The sequence below is a fragment of the Thermothelomyces heterothallicus genome (assembly GCF_042370625.1).
Source record: "Thermothelomyces heterothallicus CBS 202.75 unplaced genomic scaffold P884_scaffold_12, whole genome shotgun sequence".
Classification (NCBI taxonomy): Eukaryota; Fungi; Ascomycota; class Sordariomycetes; order Sordariales; family Chaetomiaceae; genus Thermothelomyces; species Thermothelomyces heterothallicus.
The window spans coordinates 571,487-595,362 of NW_027192573.1; the positions used below are offsets into that span (position 1 = coordinate 571,487).

At 59.2% G+C, this 23,876-nt stretch overlaps 6 protein-coding genes across 6 annotated transcripts; 4 read left to right on the forward strand and 2 right to left on the reverse strand.

Moving 5' to 3' along the window:
- Positions 1 to 1,264: 1,264 nt before the first annotated feature.
- P884DRAFT_308067 (uncharacterized protein) lies at positions 1,265 to 3,762 on the forward strand (the record flags this gene model as incomplete). Its single annotated transcript, XM_069445145.1, has 2 exons — positions 1,265 to 3,215; positions 3,666 to 3,762. The coding sequence occupies exons 1-2, from the start codon at positions 1,414 to 1,416 to the stop codon at positions 3,760 to 3,762; spliced, it is 1,899 nt and encodes a 632-aa protein (XP_069297323.1). The 5' UTR covers positions 1,265 to 1,413.
- A 3,496-nt stretch (positions 3,763 to 7,258) lies between these two features.
- On the forward strand, positions 7,259 to 9,535 carry P884DRAFT_200975 (uncharacterized protein; the record flags this gene model as incomplete). Its single annotated transcript, XM_069438330.1, has 3 exons — positions 7,259 to 8,120; positions 8,228 to 9,363; positions 9,443 to 9,535. 3 exons carry the CDS (start codon positions 7,259 to 7,261, stop codon positions 9,533 to 9,535), a joined length of 2,091 nt encoding a protein of 696 aa, XP_069297324.1.
- An 870-nt stretch (positions 9,536 to 10,405) lies between these two features.
- On the reverse strand, positions 10,406 to 11,883 carry P884DRAFT_285288 (uncharacterized protein). Its single transcript, XM_069443755.1, has 4 exons — positions 11,534 to 11,883; positions 11,243 to 11,331; positions 10,824 to 11,119; positions 10,406 to 10,682 (listed from the first exon to the last, which is right to left on the reverse strand). The coding sequence occupies exons 1-4, from the start codon at positions 11,542 to 11,544 to the stop codon at positions 10,503 to 10,505; spliced, it is 576 nt and encodes a 191-aa protein (XP_069297325.1). The 5' UTR covers positions 11,545 to 11,883; the 3' UTR covers positions 10,406 to 10,502.
- Positions 11,884 to 13,547: 1,664 nt separating this feature from the next.
- Positions 13,548 to 17,044, reverse strand: P884DRAFT_224527 (CDC45 family). The gene is made up of 2 exons (XM_069439593.1): positions 15,835 to 17,044; positions 13,548 to 15,753 (listed from the first exon to the last, which is right to left on the reverse strand). The coding sequence occupies exons 1-2, from the start codon at positions 16,639 to 16,641 to the stop codon at positions 13,858 to 13,860; spliced, it is 2,703 nt and encodes a 900-aa protein (XP_069297326.1). The 5' UTR covers positions 16,642 to 17,044; the 3' UTR covers positions 13,548 to 13,857.
- A 2,185-nt stretch (positions 17,045 to 19,229) lies between these two features.
- Positions 19,230 to 20,871, forward strand: P884DRAFT_308079 (S-adenosyl-L-methionine-dependent methyltransferase; the record flags this gene model as incomplete). The annotated part of the gene is made up of 4 exons (XM_069445146.1): positions 19,230 to 19,384; positions 19,454 to 19,641; positions 19,710 to 19,911; positions 19,986 to 20,871. 4 exons carry the CDS (start codon positions 19,230 to 19,232, stop codon positions 20,437 to 20,439), a joined length of 999 nt encoding a protein of 332 aa, XP_069297327.1. The 3' UTR covers positions 20,440 to 20,871.
- A 1,196-nt stretch (positions 20,872 to 22,067) lies between these two features.
- P884DRAFT_285291 (uncharacterized protein) lies at positions 22,068 to 23,860 on the forward strand (the record flags this gene model as incomplete). Its single annotated transcript, XM_069443756.1, has 1 exon — positions 22,068 to 23,860. The coding sequence occupies one exon, from the start codon at positions 22,068 to 22,070 to the stop codon at positions 23,808 to 23,810; it is 1,743 nt and encodes a 580-aa protein (XP_069297328.1). The 3' UTR covers positions 23,811 to 23,860.
- Positions 23,861 to 23,876: the final 16 nt, after the last annotated feature.

Here is a 23,876-nt window from a genome sequence, read left to right on the forward strand (position 1 = left end):
AGGTTTCGGGGTACTTAGGAAGCTTAGTTATAAAGATTACCTTTTTAACTATTAGAGTAGCCTTATAGGGTACTCTAGGAAGTCTTTCTACAGATATCTGCCAGATTTGTGGCGTCTTATTAAATTAGTTTGAAAACGATTTGTAAACAGTTCTAAGAGGCTTACTATCTCCTTTATACTTAGCAGGCTAGGTTGCTCCTCTAGCAAACCCGGTTCCGGGCACCGTTCGACCTCCTTTTGTAGCTCTATTGCTAGCTGGCGGTTAACCTCCTAAAAGACACCAGTTTCAGGGATACTCAAGTCTAACAGCTAGTCTTCACGGTTTGGCTAAGTCATTTCGGAATTCATTGTAAAGTGCTTAAATCGCGCAATTTTTAAGAATTGTGGGGAGGGATGAAGTTGACCTGACCAGTCCAAAAAATTTGAGCTTGTGGGCAGTTTTGGTCTGGTTAGGTCAGCTTAAGCGAGCTCGCTTAACAGGGGGTTTGGTTAGCTCAAGTACAAGGGGTTTGGTCAGGTCACCTATATACACGTTTCCATCCTGAGAACTCGTCTGATCTTTCGCTCACACTTTCAGCTGCGAGCCGTCGTGGCCGGTGGGACACGAGGGAGACGGCCGCCTTGAAGGGCGCCTTGCACGCTGATCCCCGTCTTTTTCGAGTTGCTCTCGCCAAAGCGGACCGCTCTGTCCTCGACGTAATTCGTAGGTCACGAAAAAGTGGTTTTTGGTGGCCAATTTGTCACATGAGCTGGTGAGGTTTCCTGGCCAAAGACCTGCCAACTCGTCTCCTGTCGTGGTTTCCCGGGACCCCACCCCTAGTGCACAGGTACCAGTGGGTAGTACGTAGCAGGTGGTCTGGAGCTTGTGGGGTAAAGTGGCGAACCACCGATCCCACCATAGTACGGATACTATCAGGCACGTGTGGAATGACCAAGAGGTTGAAACACAAGGTTCCGCCAGGAGGCAGATTGTGGCAGTCGACCCTTTGGCGTATTGTTTTTGTTCTTGGGATTTTCTTTTCTTTTTTTTCCCCTCCTTTTGTCGCCAAATTGGCTTTGATATGTCGTTCGTGGCTAGCAGAACGACTCGATTTCTCCACATGCAGGCCGACATTCGAGGTTCAGCTGCAGGCAGACACCTGCATTGCTCCTGCTTGCATTTCCATCACCGCGCCCCGTTTGAGCCTTCCCACAACATCCTCCAGTGCGTTTGAGTGTTGCGAGTTGATGCCGCGCCCCGGCCATCTCGATTGGAGATCTAAACTCCGGCCGGAATCTGAAAGCCAGCCGAGGCCAGGCGTGCGCTTGCATCAAGCAAAGGTAGGTGAGCGGCACAGCCAAAAGGTTTCTTAACAGTCCCTCCCAGCAGACCTCACCGAGAGCTGCAAGCTATTCCTCAACAAGCGCCGGGAAATGGCAGACACGGAAGAGCCACGGTTCACAACGCTCGCGGAGCGCATTGCTGCTCTCAACCAGCAGAAGAACTTCCAGGCCCCGCCATTGACTGCTGGCAAACGACCTCCGCCTCCGCCGCCGCCACCGCCACCGCCACCGGTCCGCTCGTTGACCGAAGATGTGAGCAAGGCCGCATCAGGCTCCCGGCCCCCTTCTGCCGGGGCCAGCCCGTCAATTCCTCCGCGGCCGGTCCGCATTGTCTCGGAGAAGCTGCCGCCGCCGCCGCTTCCACCGCGTACCACGGGGCAAGAGAATGGCGACCAGACGCCCGATCTCTCCCCCGGCCGCCCCGGGGCCCCTCCGCTGCCATCGCGCAACTCACAACTAGCAACGCCACAGGCGACGCCGCCGAATCTGCCCGCTCGCCGACCTTCTGCCCAGACCCTTTCTGTTAGGAGAAACTCGAACGCGTCCGATGTGTCGCAGTTGTCTACCGTGTCTAGCCTGTCGTTGAACCAGACCAGGTCTGCCCCCAACGGAGGGTTGGAGACGCAGACCCCAAGGAGACTCCCACCGCCGCTTGAGCAAGCCAAGCTCCCGCCGCTGCCCCCAACTCGGCGCGAGCTCGAGGCGAAGGCAAAGGAGCCGGCCGCGAGCGAGACGCCGACCCTCCCACCCCGCCGCATAACCGAGCCGCCCAAGCCCTCTTTGCCTCCCCGGCTCCCATCGAGGCCGGGCAATTCGCCGGCAGTCGCGGCCCCGGAGGAGCCACCACCAGCCCTGCCAGCCCGGCGCCTGCCGCCTTCCCGGCCGGCCGGCTTCCCGGCAAAATCCGCGTTAGAATGTGGTTTCGGCGGCGGCGGCGGCGGCGGCGGCGGCGGCGCGTCCAAGCCATCTCTGCCTCCAGCACCGCCTCCCATACCCCTAAGCTCCCGGCCCACCATCGCCGAGATCGATGCCGTAGCAAATCGCGTCGCTGCGGCGGCAGCCCCCCGGGCCCAGCCCCCGAGCCAGGACTGCCTTCCCTGCCGCGACTTCTCCGTGCCGGACGCGCTCGCAGCCCAACACCCGACCTCGTCCATCCCGCGCCACGCCGACCCGATCGGCCACCTGGCCCACGTCCTCTGTGCGCCGCTCCCCTCGCCCACGGACAAGGCGCGGGCCATCTTCACCTGGCTGCACCACAACGTCGTCTACGACGTGCACGGCTTCTTCAACAACTGCATCCCGCGCGGGCAGACGCCCGCCGACACCATATACTCGGGCAAGGCCGTGTGCGAGGGGTACGCGCGCGTGTACGAGGCGATCGCGACGCGCGCGGGCCTCGAGTGCGTCGTGGTGACGGGCCACGGCAAGGGGTTCGGGTTCCGCCCCCTCCGGGCCGGCCAGCCGCCGCCGCCGCGCGACCCGACGGGCCACGCGTGGAACGCGGTCCGCATCGACGGCGGCCGGTGGAAGCTGGTCGACGCCTGCTGGGGCGCCGGCGCGGTCTGCAACGGCCAGTACCACCAGCGATTCGCCCCCGAGTGCTTCACCATGAGCAACGAGCGCTTCGGCGACCGCCACTTCCCCGCCGACGACAGGCACTGGTACCGCAGGGACGGCCGCCGGCCCACGTGGGAGGAGTACATGATGGGTCCCGCGGGCGACGAGCCGGCCGAGTGGATGGGCGACGCCACCCGCGAGGGGCTGGACCAGGGCAACTTCGCGCCGATGCGCCGCCGCATCAGCGCGAACGGCGCCGGGACGGTGCGGTTCCGGTTTGCCAAGGTGTGCGAGCACTGGCTGCCCGAGAAGAACGGGCTGGGCGAGCAGATGCTGTTCGGGCTGAAGATCAACGGGCCGGGCGGGAGCAGGGACGACATCATACCGCTGGAGAGCGACGGCTTCTGGTACTACGTGGACGTGGACGCCGGACACCTCGGGGTGCCGGGCCAGCAGGTCATCCTGGTCGCGTTCGACACGATAGACGGGCAGAGCGCGAGGGGGTTGACCAAGGAGGAGTGGCTGAGGAAGAAGGGGCGGTGCGGCTACAGCATCGCGTTTCTGGTACGGTGGGAGTTGGTATAATGGCGTGAATACCAAGTATACAAGACAGATAGAAGCGCTGTGTGCGGTAGACGGTGGTGGTTTTTCCTCCTCTGTTTTTTTTTCAATTCTTTCCGTTTTTTTCTTTTTCTTTTTCTTTTTCTTTTCTTTTTTTTTTTAGGCAGTCTGAGTAGGGATACGGGAATATAATAATAGTGACCAAACTCATATCGCATCTAGAGACTAATATCATCCTTCAACACCCCGACATGGACCACGAACCCAGAATTCGACCTCAGCCCTTCCGACAGCAACCGATCGGGCACCCGCCAGGTGTGAAAGGACCTGGCGAACCGGGTCATCCAGGCCTCGAAGACGAGCGGGTCCCGCAGCTGCTGCGCAACCACGCACACGCAAGGCTCCCTGCCCGGGTTTGGGCCCAGGCCTTGCCCTTCCTGCTCCTCTTCCTCCTCCTCGGCTGCCCGGAGCCTGCACAGGTCGACACACGTCGAGACGAACGGGTCGACGAGGGCCTCGTTGTAGATGCAGTCGCAGGCCAGGACCACGTCGAAGCTCCTGGCCTCCCCCGACCCGGTCAGCGCCGCCGTGACCCGGTCCGTCTCCCAGTCGAGCGGGGCAAAGTGGATCCTCCTCTCCCCCCGGGCCGGGCCCGACGATCCGGCGGTGGTGGTCTCCTTGGCCCGGCCCCTGCCGGCCGGGGTCGAAGCTGCCAGCCTCGCCGCCTTGCCGGAGACGGAGGCGGAGGCGGAGGTGGAGGCGGAGGCGGAGCAGGCGGCCGGCCAGTTGTCGCTGACGTTCTGCTCGACCAGCTTGGCGACGTAGGGCTGGTCAGTCAGGACGTAGCGGGAGATGCGCGGGGCCAGGAGCAGGGCGACGAGGCCGGCGATGCCGCAGCCGAGCTCGACGGCCAGGGACGACGGCGAGAGGACCCCGTGGGCGAAGAAAGGGTTGGCGGGCGAGGCCAGCCATTCTGCGAAGAGGGGCGTGATCTTCCAGACGACTGGGCGAGGGAGCGCGGGGGCCGGGGGGAAGTCGATTTGTTAGTGTGGGACTTGGATCACCTTTTTCTTTTTCTTTTTCTTTTTTACTTTTTACGGTCATAGGCGGGAATGAAAAGGGGCAAGAGAAATAAAGAAGGGGAAAAGAACGAAAAAAAATTTAAAAGAAAGAAAGAAAGAAAAGAAAAGAAAATAGGAAAAGAAAAGAAAATAGGAAAAGAAGGAAAAGAAGGAAAAGAAGAAGAAAAAAGGGAAGTTCCCAATGCAAAGTGAAAATGACGAACCCGCTCCCGTAGTACCGCCAGCACGGTTGGAGGACAGAATGCCCGGAGACTGGTGGATGCTGAAATCTCGCCCTGCCACGGTGAGCTCGAGGGTCGTAGCTCTCGAATCGATGAAGCCGAGGTTCTGCGACGGCAGGTCCTGCGCAAACAGCTCGAACGTCTCTAAGATGGAAGGTGTTAAACGGGATATCCTCTGCTGCGAATAGTACCTCGGCCCTAAGCCCCCAAGGCCCACCCCCCCCCCCCCCCCCCCCCCCCTCTCTTGGGTTTCGGGACGCGAACCCGGGTTCGCGCATGGTTCGATGCACTCACTACCTAATCGGACAAGGAAAGGAAGTGCGTTTGCATTTTGATTCTCCCACCTTCCTCTGCGTCCTGCACCGGCGCGCCCAGCGCATCCAAGAACCCGTGCAGTTTCATACTCGTAGTTCTCGTCGTTTTCGTCGTTTTCGTCGTTTTCGGTTCATCGCTGCCCAATGATGGCGGGCCGACAATCATGGGCAGAGCGGGCGGTGAAGCTCTCAGCGAGGTCGGCGGCAATTTTGGCTGGTCTGGGCCTTACGAGGGTAGCTACTTGTTTCAAGCGGAAAACGATTGGCACGGGTATTTACATGCTCCGTACACTACATACCTGAGTTACTTACACAGTATTCCGTACTCCGGAGTAACTACTAGTATGTGGGCTCCTGCACCCTTGGACTTCAGCGAACCCAACCGCGCGCAACAACAGCAATGTGCGAGGGTTCCGGTTTGCAAATGAAGCCCACTCTCGGCACTACGCTGCAATAGGGGTAACGTATGCACGGAATAATAGGGAGCTTTATCATCATGCGCCTGTCCTTGTAGGTTTTCTTTACGATCCTCATGCCTGTCCGACTGACACTCCAACAGCTCGCTCAAAGTCTTCCCGTCTTGTCATCTCAAGAAGAGAACTACAAGCTAGCCTCCGTTGCTCCGTGCCATCCATGATCTGACGTGCAGTCGGGTGGAGAGCGGTGCGGGATGGGACGGAATGCGGGGAAGCAAAATCCAGGCACCACAGGGCAATCTGCAGATAACTAAGTTAGGTGAAGCGCCAAGGAAATAATAGACGGGCCTCCTGCAGCGGCAGCAACAGCAGCCGCAAGACGCTACCGTGGCACGTGTGTGTCAGTGGCTGCACTGGGTAACGTTAACTGCTGCCTACCGCCTGCAGCCGGACAGAGTTGGCAACTGAGTGGTTGGCAACCTTCCCGTCAACGAGCGTGTCGGCCGAGCCCGATCGAACGCTGGTTCGAATGGCCAGCTGAGACTCGGTTGCATCATCTCCTGACTGCTCGGCTGCGGCTGTGTCGCGGACGCCTCGGAGCCAGTTGGCAGTTGGCTTCCTCGTCTTCTAACTATGCATGCCTGGTGTGTGTGTTGACGCCCAGTTTTGCCGTTGCCCGGGCCTGCCATGGTGCATGTATGCATGTATGTACTGTACGGATAATATCGATACGTACGCATCGCATCGCATCGCATCGCATCGCATCGCAACCTCGTTGTTCAGTCTGATCCTGTGGCTCGGACCTTTACTATATAGCATGCTACCCATCCGCAGGACGGCACTCTGCGACTGTAAACAAGACCTGCGGAGGTCGGAAGGGGTGCTGACCACCTATCTCGGGCAGTGACGCGCTCTGTGTTTCCGCAGCATGGGGATCCGCGCCCGTCTTATCCGTACCTCCGCAGGTGATCTAACTATACACTACATCTCCGGTCCTAGACTCCTCGTGATGGGCGTGCCCAAGCAACGCCACTGCGACCACTGCCCGCTGCTATTAGTGTATCGTGGGAAAGGCCGAGACCCTAGCGCAGCAACTACTGCGTAAACAGGTTGGGGCGGACTGGAATCGGGACCACTAGTTAACGAACGCACAGTGTCAACCCTGGAGCCATTGGCCCCTTTTCACACGACCCCGCGCCAGCCTTCGGCTCTATCAGGCCAGTTTCCGATGTTTGGACGAGCTTGCCGCATATCCACACGGTGAGGAGATCTTGGTCTCTTGGCACGGCCTGCTATGGTGGAGCAACTGCTGCAGGGCCACCGAGCTTTGCCCAAATTGGAGCATTGCTGGAGCTTGTTGGCGCATTGTTGGGGTGAGTTAAAGTTCTTGCCAAAAACCCCTGGCCTTCTTCGTCGCTCCCATCCCGAGCCAGTCGACCTTTGCAAGGTTTCCGAACCATTTTCCTCAATCTCGACCCTTTACCCTTTTTCGCCCGCCCTGTCATCCGTGCCAGCTTACACTAGCTCGCTCAGTCGCGGGATACCCGACAGAGCGGACGAGTGCAGGGTACCCGAAGCCATCTGCTTCGTCGTTCAATATTTCCCTTGCTAAGTACGGAGTAAGTGGTCGAGGCAACCGCGGTACAAAGCCGGTTCCCAAGCTCGACCGGTATTTTTTTTTCTTTATTTCCCCTTCGCCTTTCGAAACGCAGATATCTTCTCTTGTTCCTTTCCGCAGCCGACAGCTTTGAGTCCTCGTTCCCACGACTCCCACGCCGTCCGCAATGGCAGCAAAGCAGGTGCACTTGGTTCCGCGCATGAGCGCGACGCCTCCCTTCTCGGTCGAGGTGCCCGGCCAGCAACCCGTCGAAGGCGAAACTCCCGTTCGCAGGCACCCCCTCGCCGTCAACGGCCTGTACACCAAGCCCAACGATGAGATCACGACCGTCCACGAGCTCGTCCGCGTGAGCGTCGCCAAGTTTGGTAATGCCAAGTGCATGGGCTCGCGCAAGCTGCTGCGGACCCATCAGGACAAGAAGATGGTCAAGAAGGTGATCAACGGCGAGGAGCGCGAGGTCGAGAAGTCGTGGACCTTTTTCGAGATGAGCCCGTACGAGTACATTAGCTACACCGACTACGAGCGCTTGACCCACCAGCTCGGTGCCGGTTTGCGCAAGCTGGGCCTCGTCAAGGACGACCGCCTTCACATCTACGCCGCCACGAGCCAGAACTGGCTGGCCATGGCCCACGCCGCCGGCTCGCAGAGCATGCCCATCGTCACGGCCTACGACACGCTGGGCGAGGAGGGCCTGCGGTACTCGATGGTCGCCACCAAGGCCAAGGCCATCTTCCTGGATCCCCATCTCCTGCCCACCCTGACCAGCGTCCTCGCCGTAGCCACCGAGATTCAACACGTCATCTGGAACGACCAGCACCAGCTCAATCCGGATCACGCCGAAAAGCTCAAGGAGTCGTACCCTCACATCAAGATCCTCAGCTTCGGCGACCTGCGGAAGTTGGGCGAGGAGAACCCCGTCGACGTGGTTCCGCCCAGGCCCGACGACCTCTGCTGCATCATGTACACCTCCGGTTCCACCGGTACGCCCAAGGGTGTGCCGGTGACGCACGCGGCCGTGGTTGCGGCTGGTAGGTTTTTTTTGATTTTTTTTTTTTTTTTTTTTTTTTGCCTTTTCAAAATGGGCAGAAAGCTGTCGGACGTCCCACGGATGCAGCTAGCTAACTTTCACGTGCAGTTGCCGGCGCCAGCCCGATCGTCGAGGAATTTATTGGACCCGGAGACGGTCTTTTGACGTACCTGCCGCTGGCGCATATTCTCGAGTTCGTCTTCGAGCACGCCGCCATCTACTGGGGCGCTACCCTGGGCTACGGCAACCCCAAGACGCTCTCCGACGCATCGGTACGCAACTGCAATGGCGACATTCGCGAGTTCAAGCCTACTGTCCTGATCGGCGTCCCGGCCGTCTGGGAGACGGTCAAGAAGGGCATCATTGCCAAGGTCAACGCCGGCAGCCCTGTTGTCCGAGGACTCTTCTGGGGCGCATTGGCGCTCAAGGAGAGGCTGATGGCCTTGGGCCTTCCGGGTAGCGGCGTCCTGGACGCCGTCGTCTTTAAGAAGATCAAGGAGGCGACAGGCGGCCGCATGAAGCTGTGCCTGAGCGCCGGCGGTCCCGTCTCCAAGGAGACGCAGAAGTTCATCAGCATGGCCATCTGCCCCATGATCATCGGCTACGGCCTGACCGAGACGACGGCCATGGGCACGCTGCAGAACCCGCTCGAGTGGACTCCGGAATCCATCGGCGCCATGACGGCCTCTGTCGAGGCTAAGCTGGTCGACTTCCCCGACGCCGGATACTTCGCCACCAACAAGCCGAACCCCCAGGGCGAGATCTGGCTGCGCGGCCCCACGGTGCTCTCCGGCTACTACGACAACGACAAGGAGACGGCCGAGGCCCTTACCGAGGACGGCTGGTTCAAGACGGGCGACATCGGCGAGTGGGACAGGAATGGCCACCTCAAGATCATTGACCGCAAGAAGAACCTGGTCAAGACGCTCAACGGCGAGTACATTGCGCTCGAGAAGCTCGAGTCCATCTACCGCTCGGCCCCCGTCGTGGCCAACATTTGCATCTATGCCGACATCTCCAAGGCCAAGCCCATCGCCATCATCGTCCCGGCCGAGCCCGCGCTCAAGAAGTTGGCCGCGTCAATCGGCGTCCAGGGCGAGACCCTCGAGGCGCTGGTCCATGATAAGAAGCTGCAAGGCGCCGTCCTGAGGGAGCTCCAGAACGCGGGCCGCGCTGGTGGCCTCTCGGGCATCGAGATCATCGAGGGCGTCGTTCTTGTGGAGGACGAGTGGACTCCGCAAAACGTAAGCATTCCCCCCTCTCCTCCCCGTTTTTCCCTCTGCAAAACCCCTCTTGCGTGCTCCCGACTAACAGTTACCGCAGGGCCTCGTCACAGCTGCCCAGAAGCTCAACCGCAGGGGCATTCTCGACAGGTACAGGAAGGAGGTCACCGAGGCATATGGCGCCTCGAGCTAGGTACTCGTGGAAAAGGAATGACTGCCTGCCGGTGACCCAGTAGAAGAAGAAGAAAAAGAAAAAGAAGAAGAAGAGGGGGTGACGGTGTTGGTTGGAAGTGGGGCAGCGTGATTTTGTGACTACTACTTGTGATATACTATTCCCCTCGGTATGGTTTGTATGGGGTTGTCGGTCTGTTGCCGTTGTCCGTTCGATATCACTGACTGGCTGCCTCAGGGTGCTTTGGTTGGGTCTGGTTCTTAGCTAGGTTAGTGTCTTGTCTATCAGCGCGTCTCGTTGCCGATATCCCTCGTTTAGCATCGTTCATGTGTCCTTCTAAGGTTATTCTCGGGACTTCAAAAAGGGCAGGAACCCCAAAAAGTTCTGTCGTGCGACAGCCTGAATTCGAGCAGGCTACCAAGGTTCTCTGACCCAAACACGCCCCGGGTTAGCATGACGGTAACTCGTTGCCCCCTGAGACACGGGGGCCGTTTGGACTGGGAACGTGCGACAAACGCTCGGTTTGGGGCCCCGAGTTGGGACAGACCAGTATCAACGATTTAGTTGCTAAAACGCACAAAGTTACAGGGAACCATTCCTCTCAACCAAAATCAAACAACATGAAGACCATTAGCGCCGACTCATTGCGCCTTCACTGCCTCACAAAACCACCCAATACCTCTGTCGGCACCGGCATCACTGCAACCCTTGCTGGGTCAGCCGGATCTATAGCCGGGCACTCCAGGCCCATGCTCTCTTTACGCGGAACCACCCGAATCTGCTGGACAACTCGAACAGTTGACGCGAAAGGGGTCCCCTCCAATATCCTTGGCAACCGCGACCCCAGAGTTCCCCCTTGCTCCTCTTGTCCCTTCCTCCCCCCCCCCAACCCCTCCACTCCCTCACCAACTACATCCGCTACCCAAACAGGGCGCAGAGTTTCCTTCAAGAATCACCAGCAACTCACACAAACGAGAACCGCCGGCGGTCACACGAGCCCATCGTAAAGCGAGAGGGCCGAGACGATGGTGGCGTCGCGCTGGCTCCCCTCCTTGAACTCCTTCATGTCCAGACTGCCATTCTCGTCCTTGTCCATCATGCGGAAGATCTTGCGCACCCGCTTCTCGGGCGTGTCCTCGTCCTCGGGCAGCTTGACCATCGAGCCGACCTGTTTGCGTTTCGCAGCGCCTGGTCAGCACCCTGCACAAGGGGTGGGGAAGATTGGAAATGGGTGTGGGAAGAGAAGTGGGAAGAGAAGGAAGGAAGGGAAGGGAAGGAAGGGAAGGGAAGGAAGGGAAGGGGGAAATACCATCTTGTAGATGGCCTCGACGATCTTGAGCATCTCGTCATAGCTGATCTTGCCGTCGCCGTCAATGTCGTACAGCTGGAATGCCCAGTCGAGCTTGTCCTCCATCTTGCCGCGGCTCGTCACGCTCAGCGCGCAGATGAACTCCTTGAAGTCGATGGTGCCCGACTTGTCCGTGTCGAACACGTTGAAGACGTAGTCGGCAAAGGTGGACGGGTCGCCAAAGGGGAAGAACTGCGCGTATATCTTTTGAAATTCCGTCTTGGTGAGCATGCCTGACGGGCAGTCCTTCAGAAATCCTGCCACGCGAATTCCTCGTCAGCTCCGTCTCGCTCGTGTATTTCTTCTCTTCTCATCCTCTTCCCTCAGAGGCTGCCGCGCGAGAAGTTCCAGGAAGCGAAATCAGGGCGAGAGCTACGCACCCCTATACCATTGCTGCAACTCTTTCTTGTCAAAGTTGGTCAACTTCTGCAGCTCCTTCAGCTGGTCGTCCGCGAGCTTCTTCGACTGTCTAAGAGGCAGAGCGTGTCAGCGGGATTGCTGCCGAGCAACAGTTCGAGGGCGCTGGTCCCGGCCTTGCTCCCAGGCGCTTAGCGGCGGAGAGCGTTTTCATGCCTCCCCCCGGTCCCCGCAAGCGCAAACCTGCCGAACCTCGGCATGGTCCCCGAGATAGTCGGCACCAAGCGACCTCGACAACTGGGCTGCGCACTCACAGATTGCCCATGTCTGAAAGCCAGGTGTGTAATCGTCGCAGCCGTGGAAGGTTGTTCTGAGGCGGGCAGCACGGAGAGGGGTCGAGGTTCCGGAGGGTGCCGGCTACAAGGGGGTTGGGGTTTGGCGCTCAATGGAATGCTTGATTGGGCGGTCCCTGTTGATCGCGCGAAGTCGCCGGTTTTTATCTACTTAGTGGCGTCTTCGCAGATGGAAACGACTCTTTGTAGAACAGAATGGTAAGGCGGTGGCGCCGGATGGTCATCAAGATTCGTCGTCAGGCGTGAAGTCGCAAGAAAGTACTAGCGTGGTGTTAAGAGTGTTGGGGAGCGTATTGTCGGAAGATGCAGCAAAGGTGAGGCAGGGCAGGCAAGAGAGGCTAGGCGGGACCCGCGGGAGTTTGAGAGTGACGATTGCGGGAGTGCCTCCTTGTACTCAGCGGCTCGCACTGTCCGAGAGCACTGTACAGGCAGTATTCGTGTCGCACAAGTGACATTACAATGGAGCCTGCCGCCCCATCAAGGAGCACGATTCAACCTTCAGTTCGGCATTAATATGGGATGGAAAGAAAGAATACTTCTTGGCGGCGAAGAAGATTCACCGATATGGAGTTGATTAGAAAACGAGAGCCATCTCGATTATTGCCTCGCAAGGTTCTCTCACCAAAGTCGTGACCTAACACCCGTTAACTACAAGTACCTATGACCCTGGTAAGTTTTTAACAAGTTCTTATGTGCACGGTGCCGGCCAAACCTAAGTTAGCGAGGGGTTCTGGAACGAAACACACCGAACTGCAACTCAGAGGGTCCTTCAGTGTTGCGTGTGACGACAATAGCTCCTCTTCTGGATCCCCCATTCGCAGTAGTATCATATGCACACAGAAGCGCCACGGGCTCCTTCTTGGCCGCGAATACACCTCCAAACTACGCAACAAAATGGGAAACAAAAAATCCAGGAAGAGAGAAGAGAGGGATTATCACTGCGGGCACGGAATTCCATTGTTGCCCATGCGACTCGCAAGGCTGGCTATAACTACTCCGTACAGTATTTGGAGCAGTTTTGGTGGACGAGGGGCAATGCGGGGCATGGGAGTCGGTCAAGTCTACCCGACAATTGGCGCTTCTGGGCCGCCCACGATGTAGTTACGGATTAACTAACTAGACACCTCCCGAGCCGCACCTTCGCAGGCACGGATAACGTTACTTGCTATGTTGTCGGAGAGATCTGAGCACATCTCGTCATCGCAACACCGACGGGGACTTATTTTCAGCTTTTGTTTCTTTTCCTTTCCCCTCCTCCTCCTCCTCTTCTTTTTCTTCTTTTTCTACGACATGTAAGTTCGAAGCCAGGAAACCAATTGTGTTCCACGAGGTTTAGAGTGTACTTCCGCCATGCCAGCTAGCGCGCATTCCACTCTCTCCATTGCCGAAGGAACCGGTTTCGACGGAAGAAGCTGAGAGCACACTTAGTTCAGAGAGCAGTGGAAACTACAGAGGGGCAATGTCGTCATCGCCAATCACTGTGCTTCCGCCCTCCCGATCCTCTTGTCGAGAGCTCCAGAGTCAACACCAACAACCAACAAGGCAGGAATGAGGCACGAGGGCACGAGGGCACAGCGGGGCACCGCTTGCATCACATCTCCCCACTTCCCATTGTGGCTGTGCACACGCGCCAAGAAGACGACCGTCGGTGCGGGCCCTCCAAATCGACTACACTACGGAGTACTATGTATGTTCTGAATCTTAGCTTGTGCCAGACGCTTCGCGGAAACCGAGGCGGAAGCGGCGAAACCACACTGGGCCGCAAGGGCAGGGCGGGAGGCGAGGTGGCACGGGACAATTCGTGGTATTGTTCCGCTGTTAAGAAGCAACCGGATGGAAAGATGCACAGAATGGAATCGTCGACGACGACGACGACGATGACGGCAGTGACACAGTTTACATGGGAAGTGGACAGAAAGACGACACTTGCAAGCTATATAATCTACTAGTGGCAAGGAAAAGAAGTACGCTGGAGATGCACCCTTAAGTATATACATGCAAACAGACATGCATGCCCATCAGACTCTACCTCGCCGTGCCTTCCCGTCCATCCCAACATCATCGCAGCTCTAAACAAGTCAAGAGAAAAAAAAGGGGGGTCTCAGAACGCGTTGAACGAGATCAAATGACATATTCCGAAAACGCCAAAACATAACGGAAACAGCACCAAGCCCGGTTTTGCCATCGCCCTTAATCCCTCAGACCCCCCACAATGCAATTCACACGCGCCGCCTGCCTGCCTGCCTGCCTGCCTGCCTGCCTGCCTGCCGCAAACACGACAACCATCACCCAACAACAGCTTTCATGCTCAGGCTTTCCAAGAAACCCCCCAGGTCCTCCTTCTTGACCTCGACCACGCAGTGCTCAAAGCTGTCGATCCTGACCCGTGCGTTCGTCTCCGCAACCACTTCCTGGAAGGCCGTCCCGAACCGGTTCAAGCCGTATCCCCGCCCGCGCGTAGCGTTCTCTTCCTCTAAGTCACTCTCGTCATCGTCGTCGTCGTCGTCGTCTTCATCCTCTTCGCTCTCCTCGCTTTCCGTCTCGTCCTCGTCCTCCTCCTCCTCCGCATCTTCGCCCTCGCCTCCCCCCTTCCCGGCCTCCTCTCTCAACCTCCTCCTGGCGGCCCTCTTCTCTTCCTTCAGCTTCTCCTTGACCTTCCTCGCCTCCTCCCTGGCCCTGGCCTTCTCCTCCCTCGCGGCCGCCCTCCTCCGCGCCGCCTCTCGGTCCCGAAACGCCGTATCCGGCCCCCCGCCGCCGCCGGTGCCGACCACGACGTAGACGCCCCGCTTCTCGTCCAGGCTGGCCACCACCAGGGGGGTGCCGCGCCCGCCGTGCGCCAGCCGGCCGCCCGACGCCTCCCGCTCCTGCTCGGCCAGCGCCTCGCCGATCCACAGCGCGAGCTTGGTCAGCGCCCCCGGGTGGTTGAACAGCGCCGCGTCGGGCGAGTCCTTGACGACGCACATGCGGAACGCCCGCAGGTGCGAGATCTGCTTCTTCTTGAGCACCGTCGTGCCCGTGGTGAAGATGGCCTTGTGCAGGAACTGCGCCGTCGGCAGGCCCGCCTTGAGCGCCTCGATGTCCTCCAGCGCGTCGTAGGCATCCCAGAAGCGGGGGATCCATTCCGCGCTGGCGGGCTCGGATGCCGCTGCCGAGAGGTCCTGGGACGGCGCGGCGCTGGAGTTGGGGTCGGAGGAGGAGGATGACGATGACGACGACGACGACGATGAGAGCGAGGCGGTGGTGTTCTTGCCGACCTCGAGGAGCGCGCCGATGACGACGCCCACGTCTTGCGCGCTGAGGGTGGCGCGCCAGCCCCAGCTGCGGACGAACCCCCAACCGTCTTTGGCGCCGCCCCGGTCTTTGCCGTCCGTATCGATGGTGGGGACCAACTCGTCGAGGTTGTAGAGGGAGGCGTACTTGAGGAGCTTGGTGCGGAGCTCGCGCTTGAGCATCATATCCATGTGCGCGTAGCTCTGCTTGCACTGGACCAGACTGACGCCCATCTTGGCCAGGAGCTTGTGCAGCCGCTTGAGACCTGTTTCGCTCCACGTCTTGAGGCGAGAGAAGAGGTAGGGGGAGTGCAGCATGCTGTCGTAGAGGCTCCAGTGCCGGATGAGCAGGAACTTGGGCTCGGGCGACAGACGGATGCTCGTGTCTTCGGGGCTGCGAGCTGTGGTTGGTATGATGCCCGTGTTTTCGGGGAGGACCCGCCCGTTGCCGACCTCTGGAGGATTCAGCCGTCGTACTTCATCCCGCAGAAGCTGTCGTATCCTCGCGCCCCGCAGTCCCATCCAGCCCGAGGCGGGGCGGGCCTCGGAACCGCGGACGGGCACGGCGATGCCGGCGGAGGAGCGCCCGTACAGCTCCATGGAGGTCACGCCGACGATGGCCAACCAGAGCAGGTCGTTGTCTTCGCGGCCGAGCTCCGAGGCGAGAGAATACATCATGGAAGACACCGGTTCCGAGTAGGAGGTGCCGAGTTGATAGTATTCTCGCAGGATGGCTTCGTTCTTGCGCCGCAGACGGAGAAGCCTCCGCCTCAGCGTGCGCGCCGATGGCGCTTGCGATGGCTGAGCGGCAGGTGGGGGCTCCAGGGCATCGCTCGAGAACACGGCTTCGTCTCGCAGGGATATGAGCCCGCGCTGCGCAGGACGCCGGGGCGAGTCTGGGATGGGAGTGGACTGGACAAGTAGTCAGCAGAGAGCAGCGTGGCCGAGGGGAAGGAATTGGTTGGTTAGTCGGCAATGAGAGAGCGAACGCACCGAGTTACTCCGTCGCCTTTGCCTAGGCCTGTCGTCATCCTCCTCGCTATCCTCCTCCTCCAGGAAATCCCACGACTTTCGCTTCTGGCCAGCTCGTGACACCTTCTCGGCAAGGACTGGTGGCTCCTCAATGTCGCTCTCATCGTTATTATCGTCATCTTCGTCTTGGTCGCTATCCCCAAGGTCCTCCCCGTCGTCCTCCACCTCGGGCATATCCACGAGCGCCAGGTACGCCTCTCTCTCCTTGGCCAGTTCGTCCTCGATATCCCCGTCGTCGAACACCACGATGCCCCCCTTCCCGGGCCGGTATGCCCGCTCGATGCAGCCCGCCCTCACACCGGCCGGCGTTCTCGCCGCGTAGGTGGTGGCCTCCTCCGTCTCCGGCTCGAGCGGGAACCCGCCAAAGACGTTGTTCAGGTTCCAGGGCCGGTGCGAGTCGACAACCCACACCTCGACCCCGCCGAACGCGGGGGTCCCGTCGTCCTCCTCGCTCTCCAGCCCCAGGACGGTGCCCAGGTCCGCCATGCCGCCGACGCTGAGGCAGACGACGACGCCGCCGGCGCCGCCGCGCGAGTCCATCATGGGCGCCACCAGCTTGCGGCCGACGCGCTCGAGGTCGGCATAGCCCGCCACGGGCTGGATCTTGTGCGGGATGTAGTCATGCTTGAAGAGGCGCGTGAGGATGCGGCAGGCGCAGAGCGCGTCGGGCTCGAGGGCCACGAGAATGAGCACGGGCGGCGAGAGCGGGTGGCGCGTGTTGAGGAGGTTGAGGTACAGTTTGGACAGGAGGGCGCGGGGGAGGTACATGGCGCACGCTGGTCGACTTATTCTCTGTTTTTGTGTGTTCCTTTCCCTTTCTTTATTTTGTTCTTTGTTCTTTGCTTTTTCTTCTACTTCTCGTGGACTAGGCTAGAATCGAGTCGTGAGGTCGGTTACGGGCACGCATAGAGGCGGCTTTTTTTTTCCGGGCAAAGGAACGTCTGGAGTGGTGCTGAGTCGACGTGGGAGGTTGGCTCTGGGTTTCGGTTGTGAGGTACGTGGGTGCTGCTGAGCAGTGACGCGACGTGGTTTTGATGGTTTTGTGATTGTGTCCGATTTTGAGGATCTCCAAAAGCGGCTGGCTCAGGAGAGAGGAAGTCCCTTGGTGAGTCGAGTGTTAAGACATTGGCGTGTGCTCGGCGCAGGCGAATTCGTTGTGCCTGGATGGTCGGCGTCGAGCAAAACAGTGGAGTGCGAGTGTTTGCGGGCTTACACGCTAAACGTTACAACCCGACACGCCTTGCAAGACGCGCTTGGAGACGCGACGTGGGGAGGTCGCACCGTCTCGAGCTTGGAATTTACTGTGTATTGGTACTGTAAAGATAGCTTTTCTAATGGCCGGATGCAGGGGCATTCCTCCCGGCAAACAACAATGCCTGCCTGAAGTGCGCCAGCTGCCCGTCAGCCGTGCGCCGCGCCGCAACCTTCCTCGAACGCAATCCGTGCACAGTAACTTTGGTACTTTACAAATAGGTGGTGGACGACCACCTATGTAGTTATGTAGCGTACCTTCCCTTGCACGGATTACTTGAGGTAGGTACGGAGTAGGTACCCAGAGAGCCTACTATATTCCAGAAGTGGGCCGTGCCTGCCAGCCGTCCCATTTGCTTGCTAGGTGGTCAAGTCTAGATGGGCTCTTCACTAACCTAGGTAGCTAGCAAACCTAGGTTGCTAGCTGCCCCGCTGCCTGACCGCTTCTTTCGTCCGGCCGCAGGTCGACTGATTCAGTTCGCATCCTCGCTAGCGGCCCGGTTGCGACTGGTAGCGTACTGTGTGTATACGTGCATACACTGCTGCATAAGTTCCCGTTCAGTTTAGTTACCTGCCTGATCTGACACCCACGAGCAAAATCTCTGCAGGGTCGCGGAAGGCCATCCCGCCGAACACCAAGCTTCGGGAACAAACTTGAAACGCTCACTCCCGACCCGAGATGGTATCATCCAACTGCGGCAGTGGCGGGGATCCATTTCCGATCTCGGTCGGGCTCATTCTCTGCCCGTCTTGCGCCAGAGGAACATACATAAACGACTGTACAGTACATCATATACGCTCACGCACGGCAGTGTTGCATCTGGGGCCTCCAAGTTCCGGGAGAGGTAATGCTGGCTTTTGGGCCGGTTGATTCTGATTTTGTCTCCCAGTCTTCCCGGCTTGGTCGGCTTTGGTCTCTGCGGGCGGGCCACGATGCCGATCGCGCCCACGAAGGCTTTTGCTCTGCCCTCATGAGGGCACGTCCCGATGGTTTGGTAACAGGCAACGCCCGCTCCGAGCAGTGGGTCGTGTGCTTATTAGCAGTCAGCTGGCGTCCCGGCACTGTGGTTGAGTTCACCCTCGCGAAACGGCCTAGAAGGGTGTGGGGTGGGGAAGGAAGGGGGGGGGAGGGAAGGAAGAAAGCGAAGTTGGACGCCGGATTCGTCGGCCATTGACCTGCGCTCATCCGTTACGCTGGGTCGTCAGGGGCGTGGATGTATGCACACTACATCCGCAAGTAAGTACTGCACTGTACCGTGCGACAGGGTCGCCCGGTCCTATGGACTGGAACCTGGATACAGCATCGAGGAGTGTTCGCCGCTGCAGCCATTCTGCCCCAGGTGCCGCAATCTCCCACCACGAACAGCAGGTGGCCCGCCATGATTGGCCATCGCGACCTTGGACGGCCGAGCTAGATGACCATTGCTCCACCCCTCCCTGGCTCCAGAGAGCTCCTTGGAGCCCGCAAGGTGCGTTCTAGGGAGTCTCGTTGATTTTGCAGTTCCCCGTCTTTCTTTGGCCCTTGTCAGTCAAGGAGCAGGGCAATTTATTCGGGCTTGTCTCTGGGTCTTTTTTTTTTTTTTTCCTGAATGGCGTCGTCTCGTGTGGTGGTAAGCATGGATGCACATACAGTACATACATGCACTATATTCCGCTCCCGCTGCCATGGCGGCCACCTGCTCCCTGGGCTCGACGGAAGCTCGTCCGCCTCACCGGGTCTAGTGCGTCCCCGGTCGGCCCACGTATGTATACGCACATTTATAAGAACGAATGCTACGCCCTGGCTGGGGGTTAATCCAAGTCCCCGACAACACCCGCAGACCAGACCCTATTTCTCTCCCGTTTCTCCCTCTCGCCAGCGGTAGGTGGCCGCCTGTGAACTTGTCTTCTTCGGGATCTGTGGGACGTTGTCTCCACCGGCCGGCAGCCTACGCGGTTTTATTTTGCTTTGTTTGAAATTATTTGTTTCCGTCGAGGAGATGCCTTCGGCCCATAGTTTGGCTGCCATCCGACTGTCCAAGTCCAAAGGGACGCTGGCCTGAGGAAGCTCCTCGCTGGTTGCTCGGCCGCGAATGCAGGCCGAGGCGGACGGCTCTCCTCCCGGGATGGAGCAGAGCGAGATGGCCGAAACCCACGGCGACGATAACCGGCGCGAGGAAGCAGGCGGGGTCACCTCCGACTACGAGCCGAGCGAGGAGGAGACTGCTACATTCGGTTCTGTTACTTCGAGCATCAACGAACACGTGTGGGAGTACGGAAGGTATGTCGCCGGGACTCTTTCGTCTTTCTCCCGAGAAAAATCGCGTGCGGGTACTTAGTCCGGGTCCAGGAGATACCATGCCTACCGTTGCAGGAGATATCCCATCCCGAACGACGAGGAGGAGTACAAGCGAGAGTCGCTGCGGCACCTGATGCTCAAGGATCTCCTCGGCGGCAGGCTATATTTGGCTCCGATCGGGAACAATCCGCAGAAGATCATCGACCTTGGTACGGGGTTTGGGGACTGGGCCATTGAAGGTACGTGTTTTGCTTGGCCAGGGGGCCAGCACCAGCAACAGCGGGGAGCACGACCTGACGTGTCCCAGTCGGCGAGGCGTTCCCCAGCGCCAGGGTGACGGGGGTGGATCTCTCACCCATTCAACCACACTGGATCCCGCCAAACGTCGAGTTCATCGTCGACGACATCGAGGACGAATGGGTGCATGCCAACGACTATGACTTTGCTCACTTCCGCTTCGTCAACACCCTGCTAAGAGACAACACGGCAGTACTGCGCAAAGTATTCCAGTGAGCTCCTCCGTGCTCGAGACGCCGCCTCCCTCCATGCGTATGTACGGATTGCTGACCCCGTCGCCCAAAAGAAACCTGAAACCAGGCGGCTGGGTCGAAGTCCAGGACATGGTCCCCCGTGTGTCGTGCGACGATAACACCGTCACGCCGGACCACCCCCTGATCAAGTTCTACTCGATGGTCAAGCCTGTGCTGAGGGAGAAGTACGGATTCGAGATCCGGATACTCGACACCCTGCCTACCCTCTTGCAGAACTTGGGCTTCGTCAACGTGCACCGCAAGATCTTCCACATGCCCCTGGGCGAGTGGGCGCGAGACCCGCACTTGCGGCTCCTCGGCGGTTACTTTCGCGAGATCATGATCGGTTTCGTGGGCGCCATGGCCGTGCGGCCCCTCGTCGAGGCCGGCTACGAGAAGGACGAGATCGGCGACTTGGTGAGGGCCGTCACCGAGGCCGTCGGAAACAGGCGCCTCCATGCCTATCTGCCCATCCACTTTGTCTGGGCCCAGAAACCGCCCACTTGAAGTGGTGGGCGCTGTCCAAACGAACCCGAGTTTCGACCCTTTGAAGGCGGGAGATACCAAATCCGGAGCCGAGATCACACTTCAGACCAGGACCAGAACGGCCAATCACAAACGCCGCCTTGAGCCTGGCATAACCCGTTATCGACACAACAGTCGGCCGCTGGCCGAGGCAAGAGGTTCCGAACTGAAGTTCCCTTCCCGGCGAGGGAAAGGGGGGAGGGAGACGAGTCATCCTTCCAGCCTCTTTTCTAGGCGCAAGCGAGAGCGTCACAGGTCCAGTCGCCGCGCAGATTACACATTTGCGAACACGACCCCGCCTGTCCCTCCCAGGTGACCAGCCACCGTCAAGGGATGGTGGGAAGACTGGCGTGCAGGCCGATCGTTGTTCGTTTTCATGACGAATTTCCGATCCCTCTCACGCTTCGTGCAGTCATTACCCGGTCAGTTGTGGTGGTTCATCATTCAGCGACAGATGCGCGCTCCCTTTGCCGATGCCGAGAAGCACCCCTTAAGGAGGAAGGGGGCCGCAAATGCTGGTTGGGCGTTGCGCCGGCGTTGACAGGAAAGCCGTTCATCTGAGTCGTCACGTCTCTAGCCTCCTAGTCTCTCCCCGGTCCTCTGCGGCTTGCGAAAGCCTGTCGAGTTATCCAGGCTTTTGGAATCGGGAATCAGCAGGTCGCCAGGACTGGGACCCTTAAGAAACGAAAGTTGCTCACACCGCATTTTGCACCGCTGAGTATGGCAGACTGTGACATCCACAGACTTTTTGCCTTTTATTACAAGTTCCGTGCTTGGGATCTTGCGAGTCGGCTTTCCCGCTGCGTTCCATCAATGTTGAGCGTTTCTCCTCGGTGGGTTCCCGCAGGGTGAGCAGGGTTCTCTGCGGTTCTGGCCCCTTTTATATATATGCGGCTTGCAGGTTGGTTGCATCAGTACCAAAGGTGCCTATAGCGGCGAGTCGTGCCGAAAGAGAACCGGTGAGAGTTGTGGGTTATTCGATCGGAAGTGCGGAGGCTCCCGAAGACCCGAGATAAGAGGAAGCGACAGAAAGTGTGGCGCTGGAACGGCCCGCTGAGAATCGCTACCGAAGTGCTGGGTGTCGTACTGTATGTAGTGTACGTACAGTACTGTACTGCAGTACATACATACGTGCGGATGTGTATTTAGTACTTTTAGACGAAGAAACTGTGGTGGTATATGAATATTTTTGTTGGTTGGAAAGGTCGATAGTTCTCCCCTACAAAAGATGGCCCACGGGCCCCATAAGTACCCCTCTAACCACTCTACCGACCGTACCTTCTTCAGACTATCGTCCGTTTACCATGGGAAGGTAGAACCTGCCGTGGAAATAGCCCCGCCAGAGTTCACCGCAACCAACCCACTGGCAAGATGGAACTGCCGTTACTGCATGCCTTCTGAACATTTTGACAAATTGTGCCCCTCGACAGCTGAGGTGAGAGCTATCCGGCAGCACGCATCCTGGGCATAACACGGAGGTTTATACCATGCAAAATATCCAACTATCAAAATCTGGTCAAAAAAAAATATATAAATAAGCTAAAGAGGAAAGAAAGCAAAGAAAAGAAAAGAACACCAGGCGACTCTGGCCCACACGCCAGGGCGCGGGCATGGCAGACGCGCACGAGCAGCTGAGGGCGCAATGCCTTGCTGCTGCCAAGCAGATCGCCTCAGAGTGCGCTCAGATACTGGAGGATGATAGCATCCACCACTCAAGCCGGGGCCTAGCAGCCTGCGGCGAGCCTCTGGTGCAGCTTTTGGGGCGACAGGCCTCGCAGCTGCTCAGCCTGAGCAAGGGCGAGGATGGGAGGACCTTATTGCTGCGGCGCCTAGACGATCTCATATCCGTGGCCTACTCCAAGTTCTACGCCTACCTGTTCAAGGAACTGCCCACCTGCTGGCGCCAGCTGTACACCGACGCGAGCATCCTCAAGTTTGCCCTCCTGTACATATCGTGGCCGGTTACCGACGCCTCGCTACGAGGGCAGTACGATGTGGCCGCGGCCGAGAAGGAGCTGGACGACATGATCAAGGCCCTGGACCTCGCCATCATCCTTGCTGGCGCAGCCGGCGACAGAAGAGGCAGGCAGTGGATCAACAGGGCATTTGCTCTGCTCGAGGAGGTCTGGCAGGCGGCATCGCCAGAGAGCGCCGCTCGCCCTCCTCCATCGCCGCCCCTCGACGAGAGACCGCAGAAGCGGCCAAAGACCTCAGCCCAGTCTCCCCCCCCGAACCCCTGGCAGGACGCTCCCTCCTTCTCCTCTTACGAACCCTTCACGCCGCCCGTCACCCGCCCCGTCCGCCGGGTCCACGACCTCTCCCTCGACGAATTCCAGACCTACCTCACCAAGCGCGAGAACAATGCCCCCGGCCCGCTCCCGCTCGTCATCACCGGCCTCATCTCCGACTGGCCGGCGCTGACCACCCGCCCCTGGCGCAAGCCCGACTATCTCCTCTCGCGCACCTTTGGCGGCCGCCGCCTGGTCCCCGTTGAGCTCGGCCGCAGCTATGTCGACCCCGGGTGGGGACAGCAGATCCTGCCGTTTGGCAAGTTCCTGAGAGAGCACATCACGGACCCGCCCTCGTCCCCGCCGTTTCCCACCGGCGGCGAACAACAACAACGGCAACAACAAAAAGAAGAAGGAGGAGGACAAGAAGGAAGTAAAAAGACGGGCTACCTGGCCCAACACCCGCTCCTGACCCACCTGCCCCTCCTCCGCAACGACATCCTCATCCCGGACCTCTGCTTCACCGTTCCGCCTCCGTACCCCGATAGCGCCCCTCCCTCCTCTGGAGACAAGTCCACCACACGGGGGGGAGCACCAGCCCGAGATGAACTCGTCGTCGGCGATGACGACGAGGGCAACCACGATGAGGACGAAGAAAGAGGAGGAGGAGGAGAAGAAGAAGAAGACGACGGCCCGCACCTCAACGCCTGGTTCGGCCCCCCGACGACGATCACGCCCCTCCACACGGACCCCTACCACAACCTGCTCGCCCAGGTCGTCGGGCGCAAATACGTGCGGCTGTACCCGCCCTGGATCGGGCCGCGCAAGATGCGCGCAAGGGGCCGCGAGGGCGGCGTCGAGATGGGGAACACGAGCCGGGTCGACGTCGGCGTGCTCGAGGGCTGGGACCGTCCCGCTTCCGCTCCCCGGGCCGAGGAGGGGTCCGGTATGGAGGGGGAGAAGGAGGAAGAAGGGCTGGAAGCGGGATGGGAGGACGAGTTCCGGAAGCTCGAGTACTTCGACTGTGCGCTCGGCGAAGGCGAGGTGTTGTATATCCCCCTCGGGTGGTGGCATTATGTGAGAGGACTGAGTGTGAGTTTCAGCGTGAGCTTCTGGTGGAGGTGAGCAACAACAACAACAACAACAACAACAACAACAACAACAACAACGACGACGACGACGACGACGACG